Source organism: Zophobas morio, unplaced genomic scaffold (assembly GCF_036711695.1).
Source record: "Zophobas morio isolate AGI-343-1 ecotype UQ-CSIRO unplaced genomic scaffold, CSIRO_AGI_Zmor_V1 ptg000011l, whole genome shotgun sequence".
Classification (NCBI taxonomy): Eukaryota; Metazoa; Arthropoda; class Insecta; order Coleoptera; family Tenebrionidae; genus Zophobas; species Zophobas morio.
This window is the reverse complement of record NW_026972116.1, coordinates 8415418-8441310: the sequence shown is the minus strand read 5'-3', so window position 1 is coordinate 8441310 and position 25893 is coordinate 8415418. Positions and strand designations below refer to the sequence as shown.

The window sequence follows — 25893 nt, the reverse complement described above, 5'->3', positions numbered from 1 at the left end:
TCATTACATTTTTGTAGTGGGAATTTAAAAAAAAATTGCGATGACGTCATCAACATTTTTGCAAGGACACATATATCAGTTGGGATAGATGTAGTGTAATACTAAGAATAAAATTATTATATTCTCAAATTTTCGGGAAAATGAATTGGGTCGTTTGAATATTGATTTGTAATAATCAATAAAATAACGAAACAATTTACTCACGTATACCTACGTATCAGAGGCAACTGAAAATCGTGTATGTATAAACATTCTTAATTTAAGATGACAGGCGTAACAGCATACGTGAGAGCCAAACAGAGAAACTGTAAACAAAACGACCGTCGGTTTTATTGCTTCGACTTCCGCTTATTATATAAAACATTGGGTTTTAATTCTTGACGGTGAAATTCACAATTGGTTGATTACAAACATGTCTATTTCACATTCGCGGAATCAAGTAAACGCATAAAACAAATGCAGGTCTGTAATGTTAAAGTCGATGTAAATAAGCGTGCTACCCTTATGTTTCAACCGAGTTTTTCCTTTAACAAATTTTGTGTCTACCAAATTGGGTTGGTTGGGGTGTAATACTAATAATAAGTGTTGCCTTTAATTTAATCAATAAAATAAATTGACTTCATTAATTTTTTTGAACCACCTCTTAAGAAAATCTAAAAAATATGAATGGAATGATAAATCACAAGTACAAACTCATCATATTTTTTGCATTTTAGATAGGATTTATTCAGCAAAATTTAAGGGTGACGTCATCAATTTTTTTAGGAGGGATGAACAAATACATTTTGAACAAAAGTTTACCATGCTTATAATAACTTTAAAATATTCCCAAGATTTCAAAGCATTCGGTTTTGTAATTCCTGATTAAATCGATAAAATAAATTCACGCCTTCATTAATTTTTTTGAGTCACCCTGCATATGCAAATCCAAAAATATGAATGGAATGATAAATCACAAGTACAGACTCATCATATTTTGTACATTTTAGATACGATTTATTCGGCAAACTTTTGAGCTGACGTCATCAGTTTTTTGTAGAAGATAACCAAATATATTTTGACTAAAAATTTATTATGCTCTTTATAACCTTAAAACATCTGCAAGATTTCAAAGCATTCGGTTTTGTAGTTCCTGATTAAATCAATAAAATAAATTTACGCATTCATGAATTTTTTTGAGTCACCCTGTATATGCAAATCCAAAAATATGAATGGAATGATAAATCACAAGTACAGACTCATCATATTTTGTACATTTTAGATACGATTTATTCGGCAAACTTTTGAGCTGACGTCATCAGTTTTTTGTAGAAGATAACCAAATATATTTTGACTAAAAATTTATTATGCTCTTTATAACCTTAAAACATCTGCAAGATTTCAAAGCATTCGGTTTTGTAGTTCCTGATTAAATCAATAAAATAAATTTACGCATTCATTAATTTTTTTGAGTCACCCTGTATATGCAAATCGAAAAAATTTGAATGGAATGATAAATCACAAGAAGAGACTCACCATATTTTGTACATTTTAGATAGGATTTTTTCAGCTAAATTTTGTGGTGACATAAATTTTTTAGGGGGGACGACCAAATACGTTTTGATCAAAAATTTACCATGCTTATGATAATTTTAAAATGTCTTCAAGATTTCGAAGCATTCGGTTTTGTACTTCCTGAGTAAATCAGTAAAATAAATGTACGCTTTCATTTATTTTCTTGAATCACCCTGTATATGCAAATCCAAAAAATATGAATGGAGTGATAGATCACAAGTACAGACTGATCATATTTTGTACATTTTAGATATGATTTATTCGGCAAATTTTCGAGCTGACGTCATCAAGTTTTTGGAGGGGATAAGCAAATATATTTTGACTAAACATTTATTATGCCCTTTATAACCTTAAAACATCTGCAAGATGTCAGAGCATTCCGTTTTGTAGTTCCTGATTAAATCAATAAAATATATTTACGCATTCATTAATTTTTTTGAGTCACTCTGTATATGCAAATCCAAAAAATATGAATGGAGTGATAAATGACAAGTACAGGCTTATCATATTTTGTACATTTTAGATATGATTTATTCGGCAAACTTTCGAGCTGACGTCATCAAGTTTTTGGAGGGGATAAGCAAATATATTTTGACTAAACATTTATTATGCCCTTTATAACCTTAAAACATCTGCAAGATGTCAGAGCATTCCGTTTTGTAGTTCCTGATTAAATCAATAAAATATATTTACGCATTCATTAATTTTTTTGAGTCACTCTGTATATGCAAATCCAAAAAATATGAATGGAGTGATAGATCACAAGTACAGGCTCATCATATTTTGTACATTTTAGATATGATTTATTCCACAAACTTTTGAGCTGACGTCATCAAGTTTTTGGAGGGGATAAGCAAATATATTTTGACTAAAGATTTATGATGCTCTTTATAGCCTTAAAACATCTGCAACATTTCAAAGCATTCTGGTTAGCAGATTAAAAATTAAATTTCAAAATGTTGTTTTATAATTTTGATTTTTTTTCCAAAAATCTGGACGTTTCGGGTGAAAAGTCGATTCAGAGTTGTAAACTACATGTGTAGGACTATGTTATTTTATACAATTGAAAACCCATTTACTATGTACAATTTTGAAGTGACGTCATCGCATTAGTGGTGGGGATGATTAGACAAATTTTGGTTAGCGTTTTACCATCTACATGATATTCTTAATATAAGTACAAAATTTCACAACAATCGGTCGAGTACTTTCGGAGATTATCTGTCTAATAAAAATCCGGGACAACAGACGGACAGACGGACGGACAGACAGACGGAAATGGGAGACCTATTTCTTCGTCTTCTAGGGGTCATGAAAGATCGAGAAAACGTAAAAGTAGAGAGTCGGCCGACGGACTCGATTACAATACTTCCTTTGCTTATGCTCGGGAAGTAAAAATCAAAAATTGTTTCAACTGTCACAAGCTCAGCGACAGAAAAATTGATTTTTCAATTTTTCAATTGCTCAAAATTTTGCGCTCTTATATTTTCACAAGTATTAAAACTTATACCTTTTTAACTTATTTGCTGAAAGAATAAATGCAACCAGATGACACTCAGAATAATTCTTACTTTACGACCACATACCGGACATACCTACTACATATTTTTTTACACCCGTATTATTAACACATACTTATATGTTAAAGAATATTAACAAAAATCAATTAAAATGAGACACAAATTACGTAAGTACACCACGTTAATCGAAAGGCAATTCGAAAAAATGTTCAAATACGCCAATTCTTTCACTTCTAATTTTTACTTCCCGAGCGTAAGCAAAGGAAGTATTGTAATCGAGTCCGTCGGCCGACTCTCTACTTTTACGTTTTCTCGATCTTTCATGACCCCTAGAAGACGAAGAAATAGGTCTCCCATTTCCGTCTGTCTGTCCGTCTGTCCGTCTGTCCGTCTGTCCGTCTGTCCGTCTGTCCGTCTGTCCGTCTGTCCGTCTGTTGTCACGGATTTTTATTAGACAGATAATCTCCGAAAGTACTCGACCGATTGTTGTGAAATTTTGTACTTATATTAAGAATATCATGTAGATGGTAAAACGCTAACCAAAATTTGTCGAATCATCCCCACCACTAAAGCGATGACGTCACTTCAAAATTGTACATAGTAAATGGGTTTTCAATTGTATAAAATAACATAGTCCTACACATGTAGTTTACAACTCTGAATCGACTTTTCACCCGAAACGTCCAGATTTTTGGAAAAAAAATCAAAATTATAAAACAACATTTTGAAATTTAATTTTTAATCTGCTAACCAGAATGCTTTGAAATGTTGCAGATGTTTTAAGGCTATAAAGAGCATCATAAATCTTTAGTCAAAAAATATTTGCTTATCCCCTCCAAAAACTTGACGACGTCAGCTCAAAAGTTTGTGGAATAAATCATATCTAAAATGTACAAAATATGATGAGTCTGTACTTGTGAACTATCACTCCATTAATATTTTTTGGATTTGCATATACAGGGTGACTCAAAAAAATTAATGAATGCGTAAATATATTTTATTGATTTAATCAGGAACTACAAAACCGAATGCTCTGAAATCTTGCAGATGTTTTAAGGTCATAAAGAGCATAATAAATGTTTAGTCAAAATATATTTGCTTATCCCCTCCAAAAACTTGATGACGTCAGCTCGAAAGTTTGCCGAATAAATCATATCTAAAATGTACAAAATATGATGAGCCTGTACTTGTCATTTATCACTCCATTCATATTTTTTGGATTTGCATATACAGAGTGACTCAAAAAAATTAATGAATGCGTAAATTTATTTTATTGATTTAATCAGGAACTACAAAACCGAATGCTTTGAAATCTTGCAGATGTTTTAAGGTTATAAAGAGCATAATAAATTTTTAGTCAAAATATATTTGGTTATCTTCTACAAAAAACTGATGACGTCAGCTCAAAAGTTTTCCGAATAAATCGCATCTAAAATGTACAAAATATGATGAGTCTGTACTTGTGATTTATCATTCCATTCATATTTTTGGATTTGCATACAGAGTGACTCAAAAAAATTAATGAATGCGTAAATTTATTTTATTGATTTAATCAGGAACTACAAAACCGAATGCTTTGAAATCTTGCAGATGTTTTAAGGTTATAAAGAGCATAATAAATTTTTAGTCAAAATATATTTGGTTATCTTCTACAAAAAACTGATGACGTCAGCTCAAAAGTTTTCCGAATAAATCGCATCTAAAATGTACAAAATATGATGAGTCTGTACTTGTGATTTATCATTCCATTCATATTTTTGGATTTGCATATGCAGGGTGACTGAAAAAAATTAATGAAGGCGTGAATTTATTTTATCGATTTAATCAGGAATTACAAAACCGAATGCTTTGAAATCTTGGGAATATTTTAAAGTTATTATAAGCATGGTAAACTTTTGTTCAAAATGTATTTGTTCATCCCTCCTAAAAAAATTGATGACGTCACCCTTAAATTTTGCTGAATAAATCCTATCTAAAATGCAAAAAATATGATGAGTTTGTACTTGTGATTTATCATTCCATTCATATTTTTTAGATTTTCTTAAGAGGTGGTTCAAAAAAATTAATGAAGTCAATTTATTTTATTGATTAAATTAAAGGCAACACTTATTATTAGTATTACACCCCAACCAACCCAATTTGGTAGACACAAAATTTGTTAAAGGAAAAACTCGGTTGAAACATAAGGGTAGCACGCTTATTTACATCGACTTTAACGTTACAGATCTGCATTTGTTTTATGCGGTCACTTGGTTCCGCGAATGCGAAATAGACATGTTTATAATCAACCAATTGTGAATTTCACCGTCAAGAATTAAAATAAAACCCAATGTTTTATATAATAAGCGGAAGTCGAAGCAATAAAACCGACGGTCGTTTTGTTTACAGTTTCTGTGTTTGGCTCTCACGTATGCTGTTACGCCTGTCATCTTAAATTAACAATGTTTATACATACACGATTTTTAGTTGCCTCTGATACGTAAGTATACGTGAGTAAATTGTTTCGTTATTTTATTGATTATTACAAATCAATATTCAAACGACCCAATTCATTTTCCCGAAAATTTGAGAATATAATAATTTTATTCTTAGTATTGCACTACATCTATCCCAACTGATATACGTGTCCTTGCAAAAATGTTGATGACGTCATCGCAATTTTTTTTTAAATTCCCACCACAAAAATGTAATGAGAAAAAAAACACAATAGGCATGCAGTCGTCAAGTTTCCGACAGCGAGGGAAGTACTGTCTAAACTCTTTAGACCAATTTTTTTTTTGTGGTGTCAGAATAATTTTAATAAGCTCGTGTATTAAAAAATTAGTCGAAAGTTATTTGGACAGAACCTTCTTCGCCCCTGGGCTACAGTCCAACAAATCCCGCTCCACTGAAAAATTATAAAATTTGATTCAGCGAATTTTTTTTGTGATAACCTCTAAAAAACACAAAATATGAATACATTAATAGACCGCATATTTTATATAGGATGCATACAGCAAAATTTCATTGAAAATTTACCATGCTTACGAGAATCTTAAAACTCGTGTGAGATTTCGGACCATTTGGTTTTCCGCTTCCAAAGTTAAATTGTGAAATGTGGTATATACAACTTTGAATTTCTTCCCAAACATGTACACATCTATAGTAAAAACTCAACAAATATAATAAAAATTAATCTACTTATTGTTTTTGGAGACAACGTCATCCCAGTGTTCGTGGGAATGATTAGCGTTTTGCCATCTAGACGATATTCCTAACATAAACATAAAATTTAACAACAATCGGTCCGGCAGTTTGGATGATCATTTGTCTAATAAAAATTGACACTGACAACAAAAGCAGAAACGGGAGATATTTTGCCTTTCTTTTCTTAATATACATAGCCATCTTTTCACAACAAAAAACTTAAAACATGGTTAAAATGGTAATGGATTTTGCAATTATGGGGCGGAGCCTAATTGCTCTTACACAAATTTTCCATTTTAAACATGTTTTAAGTTTCATGTTGTGAAAAGAAGTCTACACATTAAACAAAACAGCAAAATGTAAGTCCGCCCACCCGCCCTATCTCAATTGTGATGATTTTTTTTATTCGCCGAGAACCAAGAGCTTAACTGCAAAATACTTATTTCTTTACAAGAAATTAAAAACATGTTTTTGAGTATCGTGTTGTTCAAAAAATACTATGTATATTACGAAAAAAACAAAATATAAAACCCGGCCAACCACCCCACCTCAATTGTAATGATTTTTTTATTCATAGAAACTTAAAACACGTTTAAAATGGTAAATTTTAAAAAATATGGATTTTGCATTTAGCTCCGTCCCTAATTCTGGAAATGAATGAAAACTTCGTTACCATTTAGATCATTACATTCGAAAATAAAAAATGTAACCATCGAACTAAATATTTTTGAAATATAATTTTTGTTTTAGACACTTGTACTGTACAATACTATGTGTTTTGCAAACTCTTTAAAACGACACGGGGTACAACAAATAGTCCTTTGCTAGATTTTTTCAGTCATTTTTTAAATATGAGGTCTTGAAACTACGAAATGTCGAGAAAATTCGAACGTTTTTCTACACTAAAACTAATAGTGTTTCTTTGTTTTCATTCAAAATAACTACGTGATATTAATTCATTGTGAGAAAAAATAAATACATAAACTTCAATACCGAATTTTCTTTTAATTAACTTCTTTTGATATTTGAACCATCCCAATACGCAGTAGTTTTCAGTATTCGTGAATTTAAATATCTTGACAAAAAATGCATTGATAACTTCTGCGTTATCAATGTATTTATTACAGTTACGACCAAAAACATGGAAAGAAAAAGTTTACTGGATAGCTCAAGTTTTTACTTCCCGAGAAATCGAGCCAAGGGTACGAAAAAATAGGTCCCCCGTTTCCGTCTGTCTATTTGTCTGTACGGATTTTTATTAACTACTGAAAGTCTCCAAAAGTATTAGACCGATTTTTGTCAAATTTCGTATGCATATTATGAATATCATGTAGATGGTAAAACGCTAACCAAATTTTACCTCATCATCCTCACCAACAAGTTGATGATGTCATCTCAAAAGTGTCTACAACGAAATTATTTAAGTTTTTATTTCTAGGTCACTAGTTTGGTAGTAATCCTGACTGTGATTAATTGATTACAGACAAAATATTTAAAGTATTTTCATGTTTTTCTACTGCAAACAAATTAAATCGTTGCCTTTTTGATATAAAAATTTGCTACTTAATATATTTTACAGGCCACAACGGGATAGGCCCCACTTTTCTGTTCATTGAAACTAGGTAATGATCAACTCAAATAACTACGATAAGTTAAATTATGACACACATTTTTAACACAAACATAATTCTTTTCCAATTATTTAAATTAGTTTTAAACAAGTTTTGAACTCATAGATAACATTTTGTTCGGTACACGTAGGCTGGTGCATTATCCTACTCGTGCAATTAAACAACTCACCTCACGTTGTGGGCAACCTTCACGCTCGTATACAACTGATAACACTCTTATATACTAACACCAATTCTACAGGGTGTTATTGAAACGTACGTACAACAAAATTGACAGTTCTTCGCGAAGTCTAAGAAGTCGGAAAATTAACCCTTATCTAACCTTTTTAGACGCTACTGAAGGTTAAATTAGTAAAATTAATTTATTTTAGTATATCCTAGCAACTGTAACAATAAAACTGTTATCAAGACTAAATGTTGCTATAGAAACGAGAGATGATCTTTTTATCAGAGGCGTACAACGAATTTGGATATAAATTTTAATAATTTTTATCTCTAAAAAGAGAACACTTTTACCTGAACTTTTTTAACTTTTAGCACCTATACTTCGAGACCAATTGCCGATTTTATTTTGTACGTACCTTTCAATAACACGCTGTATACTTATAAAAAATGTTTTTAGACTAAAAGAAATATATTAAAATAGAAAAACTAAATTACTTCTTAGTGTTATAACTGCGGACATATTCCTGGTAATTTTTGTATACGTGACTTCCAAAAATAAGGATAAATTTTCTCTTCAAGTGTTAAAAATGTACATTGTGATGTACATTAATGTCATCCCGCCTATAATGTATTTTAACAACTTTTACACTTCACAGTACCTTTGTGATGACTTTTTTTTTTTTAATTTCTTATACAGTTGTACGGTAACCGTAATTTAGATCCATTGGAAACACTATACTTACACTATACTTAAATCGCTAAAGAAAAGACTACCTTAAATAAATAACTTTTTTTAATACCAGTGAAAACATCTGAATTTTTACCTGAGCAAACGTTTTTGCCAAATCTGTTTTCAAATTTTTATAAAATGTTTTCCATATTTTTTTGGCGTAGTGGACCGTGCCCGTACCAAGATTTTTACAACCACAATAATTATGCTAATAATAATCAACAACACAGAATTAAAAATAATTTAATTTGTAACCGTACATGTAGCAGTTTTTTATCAATTAAAATATTTTTAACTTAAAAATTCAATTCAAACCACAATTATTTCACTCAAGGGCACATTAATTAACTACACAAAAAGAATTAAAAATCCCATATTGTAGGCTTACATTCACGCGAACTATGAAAAAACGTAACCACAGATACGTCGTTTTTTTGTATCCCAGCGTGACAGAATCATAAAATTTTCTTCAAACTATACAAGATTTTGAATTAAAAAAAAAAATGAAAATTATTATTATTCGATTGAGGTTAATTAATATTCCACAAAATAAACACTGAAACTGGGCACATACGTATTTTTTATGATATAATTTATGTCAAGAATAATTTGAGTACTTTTACAGCTTTTTTACGCAATTTTTCTACACGATTACCGCTTAAGAATAAAGTTCAACGTGTAAGATAGCAAAGTTGGTAGTAAACGGTTCTCGTGCTACAGTAAATAAAATCAACAAAATTAAATCAGAACTTCTCCACCATACTAAGCCATAAATTCCGCCATATAAAAATTTGATGAAACTCCAAAAAATTGTATGCATTTTTAAAATACAAAAAAAAAGTTATAAAACTCTGATGGGTAAATTGGATTTCTACGATATGTAATATTCTCTGTTCGTAACAAAAATAAGGAAAAATGAAACTCGAAAAGCGGCGTCGCTTTCTTCACGAGCATACGAACTGTAGAGCAAATCCTCTTGATTGATGTGTGTGTCGTCGTGTCATAGTTGTAGGTAAGAAAAATGAAATTCCTCAAATAGGATAGTCTTTGTTTTATTCCTTAATTTGTTCAAAACAACATTTTAAAACTGGTTTTTAAAGAACAGCGCGCTAAATGACAATATTTGATAGGTAGCATTAGTTAGAGGACAAAAATCTATACAGGTAAACTCAACATGATACAACAAACATAAAAATCCACATCCTCTGCAAAACATTTTTCAGTTTCTGATACATTAATAACGTACTCTGATCGACTATGAACGTCCAGTATGAAGTCCGGGTAACGTCAAACTTTGATAACAGAGGAACAAGTAAAAACGACGAAAACGATAACGGTTTCTTTTAGAATATTCATCCGATGCGTGTGTATGTGTATACGAACGCACCCCCGCTACCCGAACCCCATATGTAAGGCCTATATCTAAGATAAAATGTACACATGTGTTTCCAATTCCTATAAAGGCTATCTACTATGACCGATCAGCGCATTTGGACACAACGGGAATTGTAAAGCACAATTACTTATCAATTATAATAATATTAATAACCATAAAGAGCGGTGTGTGGATCGATGGAGTGACAGTGTTGATGAAGTACATACATTTACATACTCTAGAAGCACTTGCAGTCGGATTCTAACGATTACATGATGTACAATGGAAAGGAACAACCGCCGAAGGTCGCTTTCATCGCTCCCTTTCTTTCCATTCATACTTAATCGCACATCGAAACAAAGCCGTGATTTAGGAATTTCATGAATTATATTTACAACTTGCAGTCCGCGGGGACACGATCGCGAAAATATCAATGGATGCTAGATGCATGTACAGTAGGTGACAAAAGTACAGTTGCGACACGCACCACGCCTGTTAGATATTCGCTTTTCCCGGAAAGGCTTACACTTGTCCAGATAACTCATAAAAATTATTACCGAACCAATCGATCCGTAATTGCATCCGCAATCCCCCAAATCCCCTAAAATATTCCCAATTTTTCAATTTCGGATTAATTGCCTCCCACTTACATTTTTATGACATTTAAATCATTCCATTTTTTGCAACGTGTCCGTACTTTTGAAACTGTTGCATAACTCGCTCATAAAATATCATACCCGAGTGTCTAGCCTTTCTCTCGAGGATCAGAATACTGGATAGGCGTGTTACGCGGCCGTAACATAAATTCCGCCATATACTTTACGCTTGAATCCGTGAAAATCGAGGGTGCATCCAACCTATGTCGGCTGTGCGACGCATATACGATTCGACCCCTTCGAATGCCATCCTGGAAAAACCCGAATTGAATCGTCCTTGAACCGCGCTACTTTGTACAACTTAATGTCCTAATCACAATGCAACCGAAATAGTTATTCTAGGGGAGTAGGAGAATGATTAAGTGTTATTATACTTAAGATAGATGTCTGTTTTATAAATAGAGGCGAGTTTGGACTGTCAAATGTCGCCTACCCGTCCTATAAAACACTGCATTGTTTTGAGGTCGAATCGCTAAGTAAGGAGAGGATTACCAATACTTGTCTACAAGAGGAGATGTACTAAGTATAGTCAAGACATAAACACCGTTTGCACTGTATTCAACATCTCATAATAGAAATAAAGCTATTTTCGCAAAGCACCAAAAACACAGGTAACGTAAAAATAAACTACACTAAAAATACATACAAATCTCAAGCGTGGACGATGAACATCATCCCCACGATAGTTTCCGATATAAATAAAACAACAATGTTTACGCAATACAACTTAACAACTAAACAATTGACAATATATGGCAAATTTAAAGCAAACGCTTACAAATGTTCAAAAAATAATTGCAATCGAATTATTTACACGATTCAATTGGTGTTTTCCACATGAAAATATCACAATGAAATGATTCAACTGGCCGTAAGCAACTCGTCCGATAATTAAAAAGGCGTAAACCGAGATATTGAAAAGAACCAGCACTTTATTCGGCACAACAATAAATATAATTAAGATGGAGGATTCTGGCAAACACTAGACACTTGAAAAACATCACTTTACGTGTTCTGTGCCCTGAATTCTGAATTTTTCCTCTAGCTGAAACGAGAACAGTGCAATTAGATTTTCACGACGTGCGAGATTAAATAAGCATAATGAAATAAAAGACAAATACGAAATTTTAATGCGATTTTTTTGTGTACACATCCCTCTTTTCGCAAGGATAAATCAAAAGCGATAAATTCGAAAATGTTCACAACAAAATTCAATTATTTCCGCAGCTATAATTCGAATTGATTAAATTTACAATTTAGGAGCAAATTTCGATTAAAATAGTGTTTTCATACCACTGTAAAATTCCAAACAATGATACATAAATCACCTAAAAATAATACATAATAAAATGTTTACAGCCAGACGTAAAAATAACCAACTACTAAACTCATAAAACGAATTCAAATACTTTCTCTACCAAAGTTGAAAAAACAAAAACCAATTGAACGTATTCCGACATAATGAAAGCAACACGTTCTGTCCGTTTCTACTTTTATAAAGTGTCACCTATTTATTCAATTGACAGTTTTATTCTTTGATGACCAGTTGCACAAACGAGAGGAAACTTTTTTTAAACCTACGCAATTCGTTCCACTTTACCGAAAAAATTCGCCAATCAGAAATCGCATCAACAGTTTCACCGAATTTTTACGTTCGTTTCCACCACGTCAATCATAATTTTCTAACATTTGCATAACTGGCAACCTGGACTTTTTACAAGACATTTTAAATTAATTTGCTATGATTTTTCTGTTCAACCTACTGAATACCACTACGACAAACCCTGTTAGTTAGTATCACATGAGGTATTCAAGATTTCACTTCAACGTATTTTATTAGAGTTGTCATGTTTAGAGGTGATGAAATCTGTTTACTATTATGTCGATCCTACTGCAACTGTTTCGCGAAACTAGCCCAACACCTCCCTCTTTTCATTACGCAACGCTTTTCTATTAATATTATTATAAACTTTATCAACGAAAATATGGCCACTCGGAACACCAAATTAGCATGAATGACTGAGTTTTATCTAGGATAAATTTGCGTATTTGTTTATTTTGCTGGTTTATGGTAAGAGGGCTTTACTTTCCAAACAAACTGGTTTCCTGTATATAAATTCCGCGCTAGAAAAATACAACAAAACGCACGACAGTTTTCTGGGAATGAAAAGCGAAGACCTCATCACAGACTCTTGCTAACGACGAGGGAAATTTAAGAGTGTCTACGCATTTTAAAAATCGGTCCTATTTAATCTTGGCTAGTTAAAGCTAAATTTCGTAAGTTTAATAAGACGATCGTCGAATATGTATTGAAGTTGAAAAATACACAAAGCGTCCCAATACTAGAATCATTAAAGTTATCAATGCTGTAAATTTTACAACAACCTATGGCAATAAAAGTGATGGATATTATCGATTTGTCAAAAATGCGATAAAATTGGGGCTGCGTTCTAAAAAAAGTGCCAGCTGTTACGTTAATTATAGTTTGCATCAATTTAATTAACATTACTGTTGGCTACGCTTTACAGACAATTATTACAGCAAATAATGTAAAATGGCGACCACATAATGTGTATTAAAATAAAGAATTTAAAAATAAAAGTAGACGTCTTCTCAGACGTAGTCAAGACTTGCTGTAAATTTATTTCTACAATTATTACTACAGTTATTTTTAATGGGTGATAAATTGGTTAAATTTATGATTTCCAGAGTTTATGAGGTGTCGACCTTGGGCACCTGTATAATTTTATTTGCACATTACAGTTATTTTTTGAACATCTTTCGCTTCTTTTGGATTTATAAATAATAAAATATCATTCAGATCATTCGCTTCGCCACAAACAGGATTTGTTATCTACACACACGTGAAGGGTTGTCTCGTCTATGTTACATGTACAGGTCCTAATCATTATTAAGCTGTCAAACATTTTGTTAACAAAATAAAATGCCAGAAAGAATTTCATTCTAACTACTTATATTGTGTTTGTATACATATAACTAATGGTAATAACAATCATAGTACAGTAACTACATAGTAGTGACTAGGAGACATGTTTGGTGCCTAATAACGTAAATAAAAATGCTTTGTCAGCTTACTAACAACTGAATCAGAGTAATCTGGAAGTAATGTGAGACGGGCATTGTCGCCGGAGGTCTTGATCTTACAATATTAAAAAGGTGGGTTTGTACCATAATGCGAATTCACAGCTTAGATTGGGCACTCTGCACTCGTTAAGTGTGTTAAAGAAAAAAGAAAAAAAATGCCCACTATTTAATGTAAATAGTGCAACCTAACCCGGCTATTATACAATATTTACAATGACTAAAAAATAAAATTACAATAAAATTATAATACACTAAAATCTCCATCACGTAATACTTGTATTGGATTCGATGAGTCCCCCGTGTTACTATAAATGAAGTGACAGGGTGCAGAGTTGCCAACCTTACAAACACAGGGCTGGAAGTCCGTCAATAGCCTGAGGAAATGGCAAGGCTACTTACACATAAAAAAATTCAGAACTCTGCGAACTCCTTGGCGCACTTCTCCGTCGACGATATGCGCAACGCCTCCTCCTCGTAATCGTCGAAATTGCTCGTATCCCCAGGTCCCTTGCACCTCGGTATGAAGGGCGCCTCGATCTTCTTCTGGAAGATCGCGATCCAATCCGTGGACGCGAACCACTTGTGGCCCTTGATGTCGTTGACGCCGGCCTTCAGGTTCCCGTAGCGCTTGGTGAGATCGACCTGGAGCAAGTTGCGCAGCAGGTCCTTCAGGTCAGAGCCGAAGTGGGAGGGGAAGCGCACCTTCCCGGAGACGATCTTCTCGTAGATCTGAATCGGCTGGTCGGCGAAGAAGGGCGGATAACCGGCCGCCATCTCGTAGACCAGCACTCCCAGCGCCCACCAGTCCACCGCCTTGTTGTAGCCCTTGCTGAGGATGATCTCGGGGGCGAGGTACTCGGGGGTGCCGCACAGGGTCCAGGTGCGGCCCTTGACGCGCTTCGCGAATCCGAAGTCCGTGACCTTGAGGTAGCCCTGCGAGTCGATTAGCAGATTCTCCGGTTTCAGATCTCTGTAAATCAGATCTAGGTAGTGCAAGTATTCGAATGCGAGCACGATTTGGGCCGCGTAAAATCTCGAGTGCGGCTCCGAGAAGCGTCCGACTTTCCTCAGGTGCGAGAACATCTCACCCCCGGGCACATACTCCAGCACCATGTACAGGTTAGAATTGTCTTTGAAGTGAAACCGCAGGCTGACGAGGAACGGGAAGCTGATGGCCTGCAATATGCGCTTCTCGTTCAGGGTGTGTTCCACCTGCTTTAGTTTGACCACCTTCTGCTTATCGAGGATCTTCATGGCGTAGTATTCCTTGGTGGGCTTGTGCTGGACGATCATGACGCGGCCGAAGGAGCCCGTCCCGAGCGTCTTGATGCGCTCGAAATCGTCCAAGCAGGCGGTGTTCGTCGGGTTCTTTTTCCATTTTTCCTCGAAGTCCTCCTTGGCCTGGTCAAGGAACTCCTTCACACTCTCGGCAGAATCGACCTTTTTGTTCGCCGTAGCGGCATTGTTGCCCATGGTTTGGACTTTTAAACCTTCCAGGGCTTCGAGTTGATTTCTACACCCCGCCTGAAGCACCAAGGATGAACTCGGATGCAAAAGCGGATGTCGCGAATTCGTCCTGTGTCAACACGATCCGTACACACACATTTCTGGTTCCAGTTTCTTTATCTAATCGCTCTTAAAGAAGACGCACTATTGAGTCACAGCCACTGATTAGAATGATAGATAAGATGCAACGCAAAAAGTAAATAATACACCACGATAATACGTCTAAAAACCACTGATCAAACGATAAAATGGCTACCCAAGTGCCCAGATTTTCACTTCATTTGGAGATTGAAGCTCAGCCACTCGGTCGCAAGTCAATTACGCACTTGAGACAGTCTCCAACAGAGGACCCCACATGATGGATGATAACAAACAGGGGTCGATGACGACGCACGTACACGGACTCCGGGAAATTTGAATTCAAAAATTCAAACATGTTTTTCATTCTTACTGTCCTTACGGAAACTTTCAGTTTTCCAAATTTGAACTCTGCTAGTTTTGGCTTCTATTATCCATGACGAGTGTAACTAATTACAAAAATAACCTAAAAATTTACTTGGTTCTTTGAATTAAAATTTCGTTCAGAATACATGAAAGAAACACAAGCATACTTACGTAAACTGGTGCTAAAGATAATAAATACTGTTTAAACCACGTTTAAACTTACTCTGCATTTGATGTATTTTAATAATAAAGTTCACAACATACAACCGCAGTGACGACAGTGACATATGGTTTTTTTTTCAAAGCAAATGTCAATTATTGAGCCAATTTATTTAAAAAGATAATAATAAACAATTTTTATTATTTATAAAAATAATAATTCCCATGAATAAAAAGGGTAGAAAATAATATTCACATCTTATAAATACATAAAACCAATTGCAATTAGTGTTGTTAGTGAATAGATAGTCGGAAAATATCGGGATAAATATCCAGCTATTATAAAAGCTATTTTTGAAGATAGCCGACTATTTAGCAACATTATAGTATTTGACAAAATTAAAAAACCACCAACACTGCATTCTACCTTGAAAATACACACCGTAGAATTAAATCTGAAGTTTGACATGGGGGGAAAACAAAGATAGCTTAAAACTAATTATATTAGAAGGGTTTTGACCTTTCAAAACGTTTTAAAGTGAGATAGAAAACTCAAATTCTACAAACGTTAACATAATTGACTTAATTTGTTGTGCTTGCGTGTTTCGTGATGACAAATTTGACGTTCATTGACGTTTCAGCGGTAGGTATAATATGAAAATCACCATTGGAGTTTTTTTTTTATCAACTGAAATCAACAAGTGGTGGTTTTTTACTTTTGGCCAGTTCATCTTGATACTTGATTAACATGTTGGAGTGAGAAGATTTCGACAAGTGAAAAGATTTTTTTGCACTCATGATCTTTTTTGATGGCTTTCGTGCATTCACCAGGGTGCGGGAGTTCGAACTTCCCGCACACGTGCATTTTAACTTCCCGTTGCCATGGTAACCTTAAAATACTCGCGTAGTGTCAACATTGTGATGTGTTGACGGCGCCATTGTTTATAAATAACTCACAGTTAATTTCCTCAGTTTAAAGGTTTATTCGTTGCAAAAAATATTGTACACAACACGTTCGTGAGCCTGCTTCCCGCATTCACGCAAATGCGGCACTCCCTTCGGTCGTGCCGCAAACAAGCGTTCATGCGGGAAGCAGGCTATCCCGAACTAGTTGTGTAAATTACTATTGAGACTAGACTATATGGCAACAAAGAACTACATTAATAAGAAATTTGAGGGTGCTGCTCGATATATTTTGTGTTTTATTTAGCGGCACTTTTCCAACCTTGGGGTTCATCACTTTGCATCTGAAACGTATTTCGTCACAAAAGAAAACAATGTAGCGTTCCATTTTGATAGACGAAAACAGTCAACGCCAAATTTTGAATTTTTCGCGGGTTTTTAAAATTTTGTTCAGCTGTCAAATTTTGGCGGGATGTTTTGGTTATAAAAGCACACTGAAAATTTTTCAGAAGCAAAATAAATAAGTTGAATTACACCCATAAACCATATTTAATGCTTTAAATTTTATATAAAAAAAAACATCTATTTTATTCTACATGCCTTTAAAAATATCACTGACGACAATTTGGATCTGCCTCTGCATCATCTGCACCAAAAATCTTGAATGGCGCTGCAACCAACAATTCGTTAAATAAATCGTCCCATCCTGTGTCCTATGCAACGCACCATTTGCAGTGCCTCCAGTTCTAAAATTAAAATAGACAATAAAACAAAGACATTTTTCGTCTAATGGAAAAGTTCAGTTGACAGTGATGTGATGATGAATCAATGAAAAAAAGTTTCTTTTCATCTTCTTTTTATTGTAATTCTATAATATTTAGAAATAAAGTCAATCGCTTTTATGGCTCTCAAAGTAGAACATAAACACTTTTATTACCATAAGTGCACTTTACTGCAAACAGAGCGCCAGGAAATTGTTTAGGGCATATTTCATAGGCGTATTACAATCAGACTTAAAATAAACAAAAAAGTAAAATGGTTTTTAAAAATGCATTTATATACAAAATGACATAAACATTAAAGAACAAAAGGTACACTTGTTTCCTTTAAGATGTACTTCATAAAATTTTATGATAATTTTATGATTGAGCTCCTGGCGATAGGGTGGAGATGCGGTAAATATATACCTTGTACGGGTGATTAAAATTGGCGTAAGTAAAACTCAATCATTTATTTCTTAATAACTCGACTTTACAGGACTAACTATTGCAGCGATTATGTACAAAAATTATTCCGGCGAATTTCACTGGACGCTCTTGACTCCACTGGCTGAATAATCCGTTCCCTAAAGGTGGACTCTATTTAAACAGCACGCGGTCCTTCTCGAAACCCTACATCACCGCTTCTAGACTCCTCCGGAACCCCCATTCGCGACTTCCGTTTCCAGGCGTTTCTTTAGCGCTCCGTCGCTCAGTCGCATTGAGGATGAATCATCATCGGGGTAACACCAGAGAGTTCTCAACGGCCATAGGCGTCGTACCGGGGTAGCGTAAGGGTGTATTTCGTAATACTATGTTGGCAGATGCAGTAACAGTGTCTCTTGAATCTACCTGGTTGTTAATCCAGGATCAGCCTCTTGTAACATAGGGTCTATATAATTTTATACAACAATGAGACAATGTGAGCGTCGGCACGATCATTGTAAACTGGCAAAGAATAAAAAACTGTACAAAATTGAATAAAAATATCTGTTTTGAGCTTACAGCAAGCATTTTCTCCAAAATTCAAAGACAATTCACGACATTGTTTATAAAAATTTGGTCACTACTTCTTTTGAGTTTTTAGTTGATAAATACATGCTATGCAACTAATAATACACTAGTGCGTAGCTGCTGCATATATAAAAAACCGTTTAATATACGGTCTCACCACAGCATAGATATCAATCAGTAGAGACAGCTCGCCGTTTTTCGTGACCCGTTTTCGTGGGTGGTCGTTCGCATTATGACCGAATGAGGGCGCCCAACTGACGTCTAAAATATTTGAAATTTGGCAGTTTTGTTACAATATTTTTGCCAGTTTTGCTTGTTTAAGACTGCTTTTCCGGTAGAATTGTACAAATAGTATAAAAATGTAATTTTCACAATAAAAGGTAAAATCTTTGTCCGATGAATTTTCATACCGGATCCCTGTTGTGCGCCTTATTCTCTCCCTCGTGTTTGGAATTCTTGGAAAAGATAGTAAACATAACACATTTTTTGTTTAAAAAGTTGTCGCAAACGAACAACAACGGTGGTTATGAATAAAATAAAAACTGTAACAAATCATCGTGTTTATAAATTAAATATGGACTTTTCTTTTTTCTTATTGCGATTCACGATTATACGATTTGAGCAAACTAGACAGTCTGCAATAAATTGCGTACACGAATCAATTTTTGAAATTGTAAATGAAGTGATACTTTTTAAATTGGGTGGCGACATCTAGGAATAGTTTAGGCAACGACCACCCATGACGGCTTAAAATTCGGGTCAGAAAGAACAAAGGCGCCGACACGAGCTGTCTCTACTGATTGTTATCTATGCTGTGGTCTCACGGTCGCCTACAATATCAAATCGTCTTTGTGGATTTCAAAACATTTTTTGTCAACACTCACCTATTTTTGCAAAACAAGAGTAACCTTTAGGTGTTTTTTTTATGACTGTGGAAGGTTGTGAGTCAAATTTATCATTAATTATGACGACCAAGCTCAGGAATACATTTCAGTGTACAAACTGATTAATTGATTATAAAAGATTGTGCATCAAGTAGGGTTTGCAATTTCGTGAATTTTACCGTCTCGTGATGATTGATGATGATGACTAGCACTTGCCAAATAACCCACCCTCTAATAAGAAGGTAAAAGGCTGGTGGGCCGGGCTAGTATTTGCCAAAATAAGACTCATTTTGGCCAATGAGTCCAATGACCTACTCTTCTAAGAAAATAAAGAATTTTTCATCTGCCAAAATCAGCCTTATCTTGACAAGTATGAGACTGATTTTTACAAATGATATATCCTCTAAAAGAAAGTAAGGGCGGGGCTAGTACTTGTTGAAATAAGAAAATTTTGGCAGATGATCCACTCTTCTAAGAAAATAAAGGGTTAGTGGGGGCTAGTACCTTTTCTTAGAAGAGTAGATCATTTGCCAAAGTGAGTCTTATTTTGGCAAATACTAGCCTGGCCTACCCGCCTTTTATTTTCTAGAGGGTAGGTTATTTGGCAAGTACCTACTCACTAGCATATTGCGACCGATTTTCGACGATTTTCGAAATTTAACTAAATACTTTTTCTTATAGATTTCGGGGTGCAGAAGTCACTTCCGGCCTCATTTCTTCGATAACTTCAACCTTTTTTCCAGACTTAGTTAATTAATTCAGTGCACTGAAATATCAGAATTTTTAAAAATTTAAAAAAATGCAATATACTTGTCGTCCCCTGTCACAAACGCACTGCCTAACTTTCTCAAGTCTTTTTTTGAGTTTGTTATTCGGTAGGTAGTCAACCAATAGTTCAGATCGCATGGTAGATTGCTATAAGTGGTTGGAAGTAATTCAATTACAAGTAATTCAATTACAAGTAATTCAATTACAAGTAATTCATTACTGTAATTCAATCCCCATCCAAGTAATGAGTAATTGTAATGAATTAGGAGCACTTTTTTTGAGTAATTCAGCCACTTTACAATTACTTTTTTTTTACTTGTTTTATTTTTCTCTACGAATCGTTTACCTGACCTGCTGGGATTATTATACCTGGTTCATCCCCACAAAGAGATGATTAACCCAGTAGGGAGTTAAGATCTAGGAGTTTAGCACAGAATTTGTTAAGAAACCAGATAACCATAATGTACATAAGTTCTTCATCATTTTAAGGGTGAGCTAAAGCATATTCCAGCATAGGGAAATACATATAAACTTCTGCCCAAGTTTTTACCAAAAGTATACGTCCGATTGTAATAAACTTCACACCGTTGAAATGAACGTAAAAACTCCTACCCAGACTGTTTTCCTTTTTTTTAATTTTGTTCTCAAAAAAAATTACAACCGGTTAAAATTGTGATGAGTAGGCATGAGATTATAATAATAATATCTGGTTTTCGCTATTTATGGATCAATTTTAAATTTTCAAAAAGGTACATTAGTAGAAATTGTATTAAAAAATACATTGCGCTTTACAGAAATAAAATATCTTAATGAATAATTGAGTAAACAGGGACAGAATATTTAAAATTTGTGGTCAAACAAACTTTAGCTATTTTTCTGGTTCACTCAAATCTATAAAGGTAACCGATAGAGCCCGTCCTTTTAAACTCCTCTAAGGTTTTTTAAATTTAATCTGTAAGTCACAACGCCAAGTAAGAGGCAATTAAAGACAGACTTTTAAGTTTACGTCATCTTGTAGCCTCCTTCTAAGTATTTAGGAACATCCTTTTCATTAAAGACTAAAAGATTTGCGTCCGCAGGTGGACCAATATTTACAATACATTTACACGTAACCAACAAGATATTTTGAAATCTCCCACCAATGCAAATTTTTGTTTAAAAGTTGTTGCAGTTGCCCCACAACAATTCCATTTAGCCCCGCAGTGGAAAGGATGTTTAGTGTTGGCGCCGATGTTTTTAAGGCAAAACATCATGCCTTAGCTGACGAAAATTTTGAATGTCAGTTATTATTAAACTTAAATTATGAATATTAGTCCTCTTATTTGAAGTGTTTATTTGTTTTATTTTATTTACTGATGTGAATATGTAACAAATGCGTTTGTAAAATAAATCACTCACTGCCTTTTTCACTCTAAAACTTTTTTTTTTACCCTTTGGACCCATACAACAAATATCTAAAATTGTGTATTCATCAAAATTTTCAAAATGCAAAAAGTAATATTCAAAATAATGCATTACTTTTTAAACGTAATGAGTAATTGAAATGCATTATTTTTTAAAAGTAATTGTTCCAATCAATGATTGTTACCTACTTCATGGATCGACAAATTCTTATGAAAAATTCAATAACAGATTTTCTGGAGTCAACTTGCAGAACAATATTTTATAATCATCCTACATACCGAGACTTTTTTTAGCTCTGAACATATGAAAGTACGTATGGACGTAATCTCTATGTTCACTTTTAAAAACACACAAAGCTAAAATCAAATTTTAACTCTCAATTTTATAACTTCCATGTTGGTGTATTATATTAGCGATTGATGTTCTTTTCGAATGGGTAATATTTTAATTAAGTTGAGGATTTTCCGCACTATCCTAGGTAACAACTTAATAAGAAAGATTACTTTTATTATTTAACAGTGTTGTTTTATATGTAGTAATGATAAAAAGAAATAAAACTAAATTTTCTGTTATTATTGTCTCTTTTAATTTTTGTTTTTAGTACTTAAAACTATTTTTAATATGTGCAAAATATGTAAGTATGTATAGTAGACTTGTCCGTTAATGGTGCTGTAAAGTTTTACTAGGTACTCGTACAAGTCAAGTACTATACTTGAAAATTTAAAATTTAAAATGTTCTATATCATTCTAACTTAAATCTGAACTGGGTGAATACGACAACGAAAAGAGTGTACAGAGTCTGTACCAAATCCTGTGGTGGTTTTACGATTTTGACTTCACCACTCTTGTCAACAAATAATTCAGCTTATTAAAGAAAAAGTCAGAATGGTAAAACCAATATATTCTTTGTTGCATTATAAGTGAAGTGAAGAAAGAAAGATTTCCTTACGCGAACTAGGAACAATTTGAATATTTGTTATGTATCACACTTTTATTGCAATGGTTACATAAATCTCTTTGGATGCTGTTTATCCATTACTTTTATATAATTGATACGACGTAATTCAGACAGGAAATGTACTTCTGAACTTTAATAACAGTTGCTTTGTTAACGTTAAGTACCTACCGACCCACAACTTGTTTAAATTTGACTGAAACTGAAAAAAATAATTTCAGATTTTCTACACATATTCTTTGGTATTGTAAATTTTTATTTTGTTTTTTTTTTAATTACTCATATCTTTATTGTCAAACGAAAGAAGAAAACATCATAAAGTTTCAATATTTAATAAATCTAGAACATGATGGATTTGGACGCGAAAATTTTAACTTTATTCTGTTCTTTGTTCTTATTATATCAGCATTATTTCTTTTTTGCAACTCGCATTTTTGCTATGATATACACAATTTTAATATGCGACAAATGCGTAGAGAGACATGACGTTTACTCTCGTGCTTATCAGCTGCTCTCAGTTCTCATATTATGAATTACAAGAAAAATGTGTGCTGATATCTAATATTATTTTGATAAACAAATGTTTTGTAATAACTACTAAATAAAACAGCTCCAGAAACTATTTTTTTGCATCATAGAAGAGTATGACTTGGTAATATATGTACATATATGTGTATCCTCTCTTTGTTTGTCTGTCTATCTATCGTGTCGATTTTTATTAGAATATAATCTCCGAAACAAGACATAATTTCAAAAGATTTTATTTTAAAATGATTTAAATACTTGTGGTGTACGAATCCGCTTTGAGTTTTCCCCTAAACGTCCACATCACACGTTCGATGCCAAATTTGGCCATTTTTTTTTCTTACATTGTTAATCCACTATGACTAGTTTTTTTCTTAATCAATAATATTTCCACGTTGTCTTCGGTCCGTTTTGCTCCACTATAGCTTAATAAATGAAATTACTCCTCTCCTCCCGTTTGAGACGACAAAAACAACCAAATTTAATTTACTTTTAACGCAGATGCTTGTCATCGAAACGCACTAATAGTGAATTCTTCGAAGTATAAATATAAACAATTGAAATTATGCATATAATTAGACAGTGAGAAAACATGTTTTCCAGTTGGTTATTTGTTTGAAATATTTTATATTTTGTCCTCTCTTGGGCGGACTGTGACCCGTTGCAATTTGTTTACAATTACAGAGTGACTTCAAAAAATAAATAATAAGCCAACTTATTTTATTGATTAAATCAGGAACGGCTTACTCCATTCTCCAGAAAATGTCGGAATACAATACTGTTATTATTAGTGTTATAGTTAGTATTACACTACACTTACCCAAAAAGATATACGTGTCCTTGTAAAAATGTTGATGAAGTCATCGCAAAATTTTGTAAAGGAAAAACTCATTTGGAACATACGCGTAGCATGTTTTTTCACACTGCATACATATCTTTATTTTAACTTATACTGGTTCTCAAAACAAAAATCAAGTTTTGTAATTTTTCAAAAAGCTGGATATGATTTACTATACTCAAGAGATTTCTGTCGAAATAATCTTCGACCAATTTTTCTACGTACTACAATAAAATTCTAAATTAAATTTTGTTTTAGATGACTAATAATAATTTGTACGTTTGTTCTTTTTCTTGCGGTGTTATATTGTATGTATATTTTAATTTTTGATTTCGTGATATCATAGTTATTGTTGTTTTTATTATTATAAAATCTAATTATATTCTTACGTCTGCGTTTGCAGAAAAATTAAAAAATAAATTACACTAAAATCGCGCGTATAGTCCGCGGACTATACGTTGTTTTTCCTGACGCCGGGTGCGGACTATATGCGAGGCGGACTACAGGGTCATCATAAATGATTGTAGTCAACTTGGCTTTGAAAACAAATGAATTTTTTGCTGTTGCCGCTTCATAATACGGTTCGAAGTAATTCGAACTATTAATTAAATGTCATGCTCTGTTTGAGGTTATTTTCAAAAATAAATAAAACATTCTTTAAGTGTTTAGGCCTAACTGCATGGCATTCACTTAACACTTAGAAGTGTTACGTAAATTCATTTGTGTCCGTGCCCCCGTGTCTCGTGTGTTCGTGCAGTTTATAAAAAAAATATGGAACAACAAAATGCCGAATAACCAGTTGTACACCGGAGGAGGTTTTAATTATGGATTAAGTTTTTGAATATGAATCCAAAGCTACCATAGAAAATAAAAAGGACGATGTCATTTACTGGTGCGACAAAAAATCTGAAAAAAAGTGGTACGAGAACAAGAAAAATGAAGACCGGAAAACAGCCGCAGACGAAGAGGCCGAAAGAAGAAAGATTGGCAAAGGACCACGTCCAGTATTTGAAACAATAGATCCTTGTTTTGGTTAAGTTACGGACATCACAAATCAAAACACTTGTGGAGCCTGGAGACGTACATTTCACATAGTGGGGACGAAAATTAAAGCATCAAACAAACAAATAGCCAAGATTGTGCAGAGGAAATCCTGTGTGTTTAGGTACAAGATGACATCACAGTCTTGGTTCCAATGTTGAACAGAAAAGCATAGTTGAACAGGGTGGTAATCAGTGTTCTGTGGTCATGATTTACCAACAACCTCAAAATACATTTCATTGTTATCTATAAAAAAATTACTGTTTATTTTCAGGACCACTGGCGTGTTACATGCCAAATAATTTTAAAAAGCTAATAGATCAGTAACTTCACAGTTCACACTAAAAATTGGTTCAGTGGAAGAAGAGCAAAGGTTATAGAGACTGTTCATGGGAACATAATTTCACAGAAGTGGCAGGGTTATGAAGTGGCAAAATTAAAAAAGCAATATTTCGGGCAGGAGTTGTTAACTACAAAATAAGGAACGAGAAATTGAAGAATTTAATTTTAGGAAAAGGGTTTTAAAACCAGACCTTGAATTAAACGTACTTACTTCAAAGTAAAACATTAAAGAGTCCATTTTCAATTAAATGATGCTCATTTTTAACGTAATGTTAACAATAACATGAGATATTGTTAGTTTATAAATACATTTTTAGTATGTTGAAAACGGACTCTTTTCAATTAAATGATGCTCATTTTTAATGTAATGTTAACAATAACATGAGATATTGCTAGTTTATAAATAAATTTTAATATGTTTTTCACTATA

General features: G+C 33.6%; 1 protein-coding gene across 1 annotated transcript; it reads right to left on the bottom strand.

Moving 5' to 3' along the window:
• Positions 1 to 9822: 9822 nt before the first annotated feature.
• Positions 9823 to 15755, bottom strand: LOC135126844 (cAMP-dependent protein kinase catalytic subunit 1). Its single transcript, XM_064053022.1, has one exon. The coding sequence runs from the start codon at positions 15393 to 15395 to the stop codon at positions 14334 to 14336; it is 1062 nt and encodes a 353-aa protein (XP_063909092.1). The 5' UTR covers positions 15396 to 15755; the 3' UTR covers positions 9823 to 14333.
• Between the last annotated feature and the right edge of the window lie 10138 nt (positions 15756 to 25893).

Excerpts from the sequence above, each read along its gene's own strand:
- LOC135126844 (XM_064053022.1), bottom strand. The coding sequence starts at position 15,395 with ATGGGCAACAATGCCGCTACGGCGAACAAAAAGGTCGATTCTGCCGAG.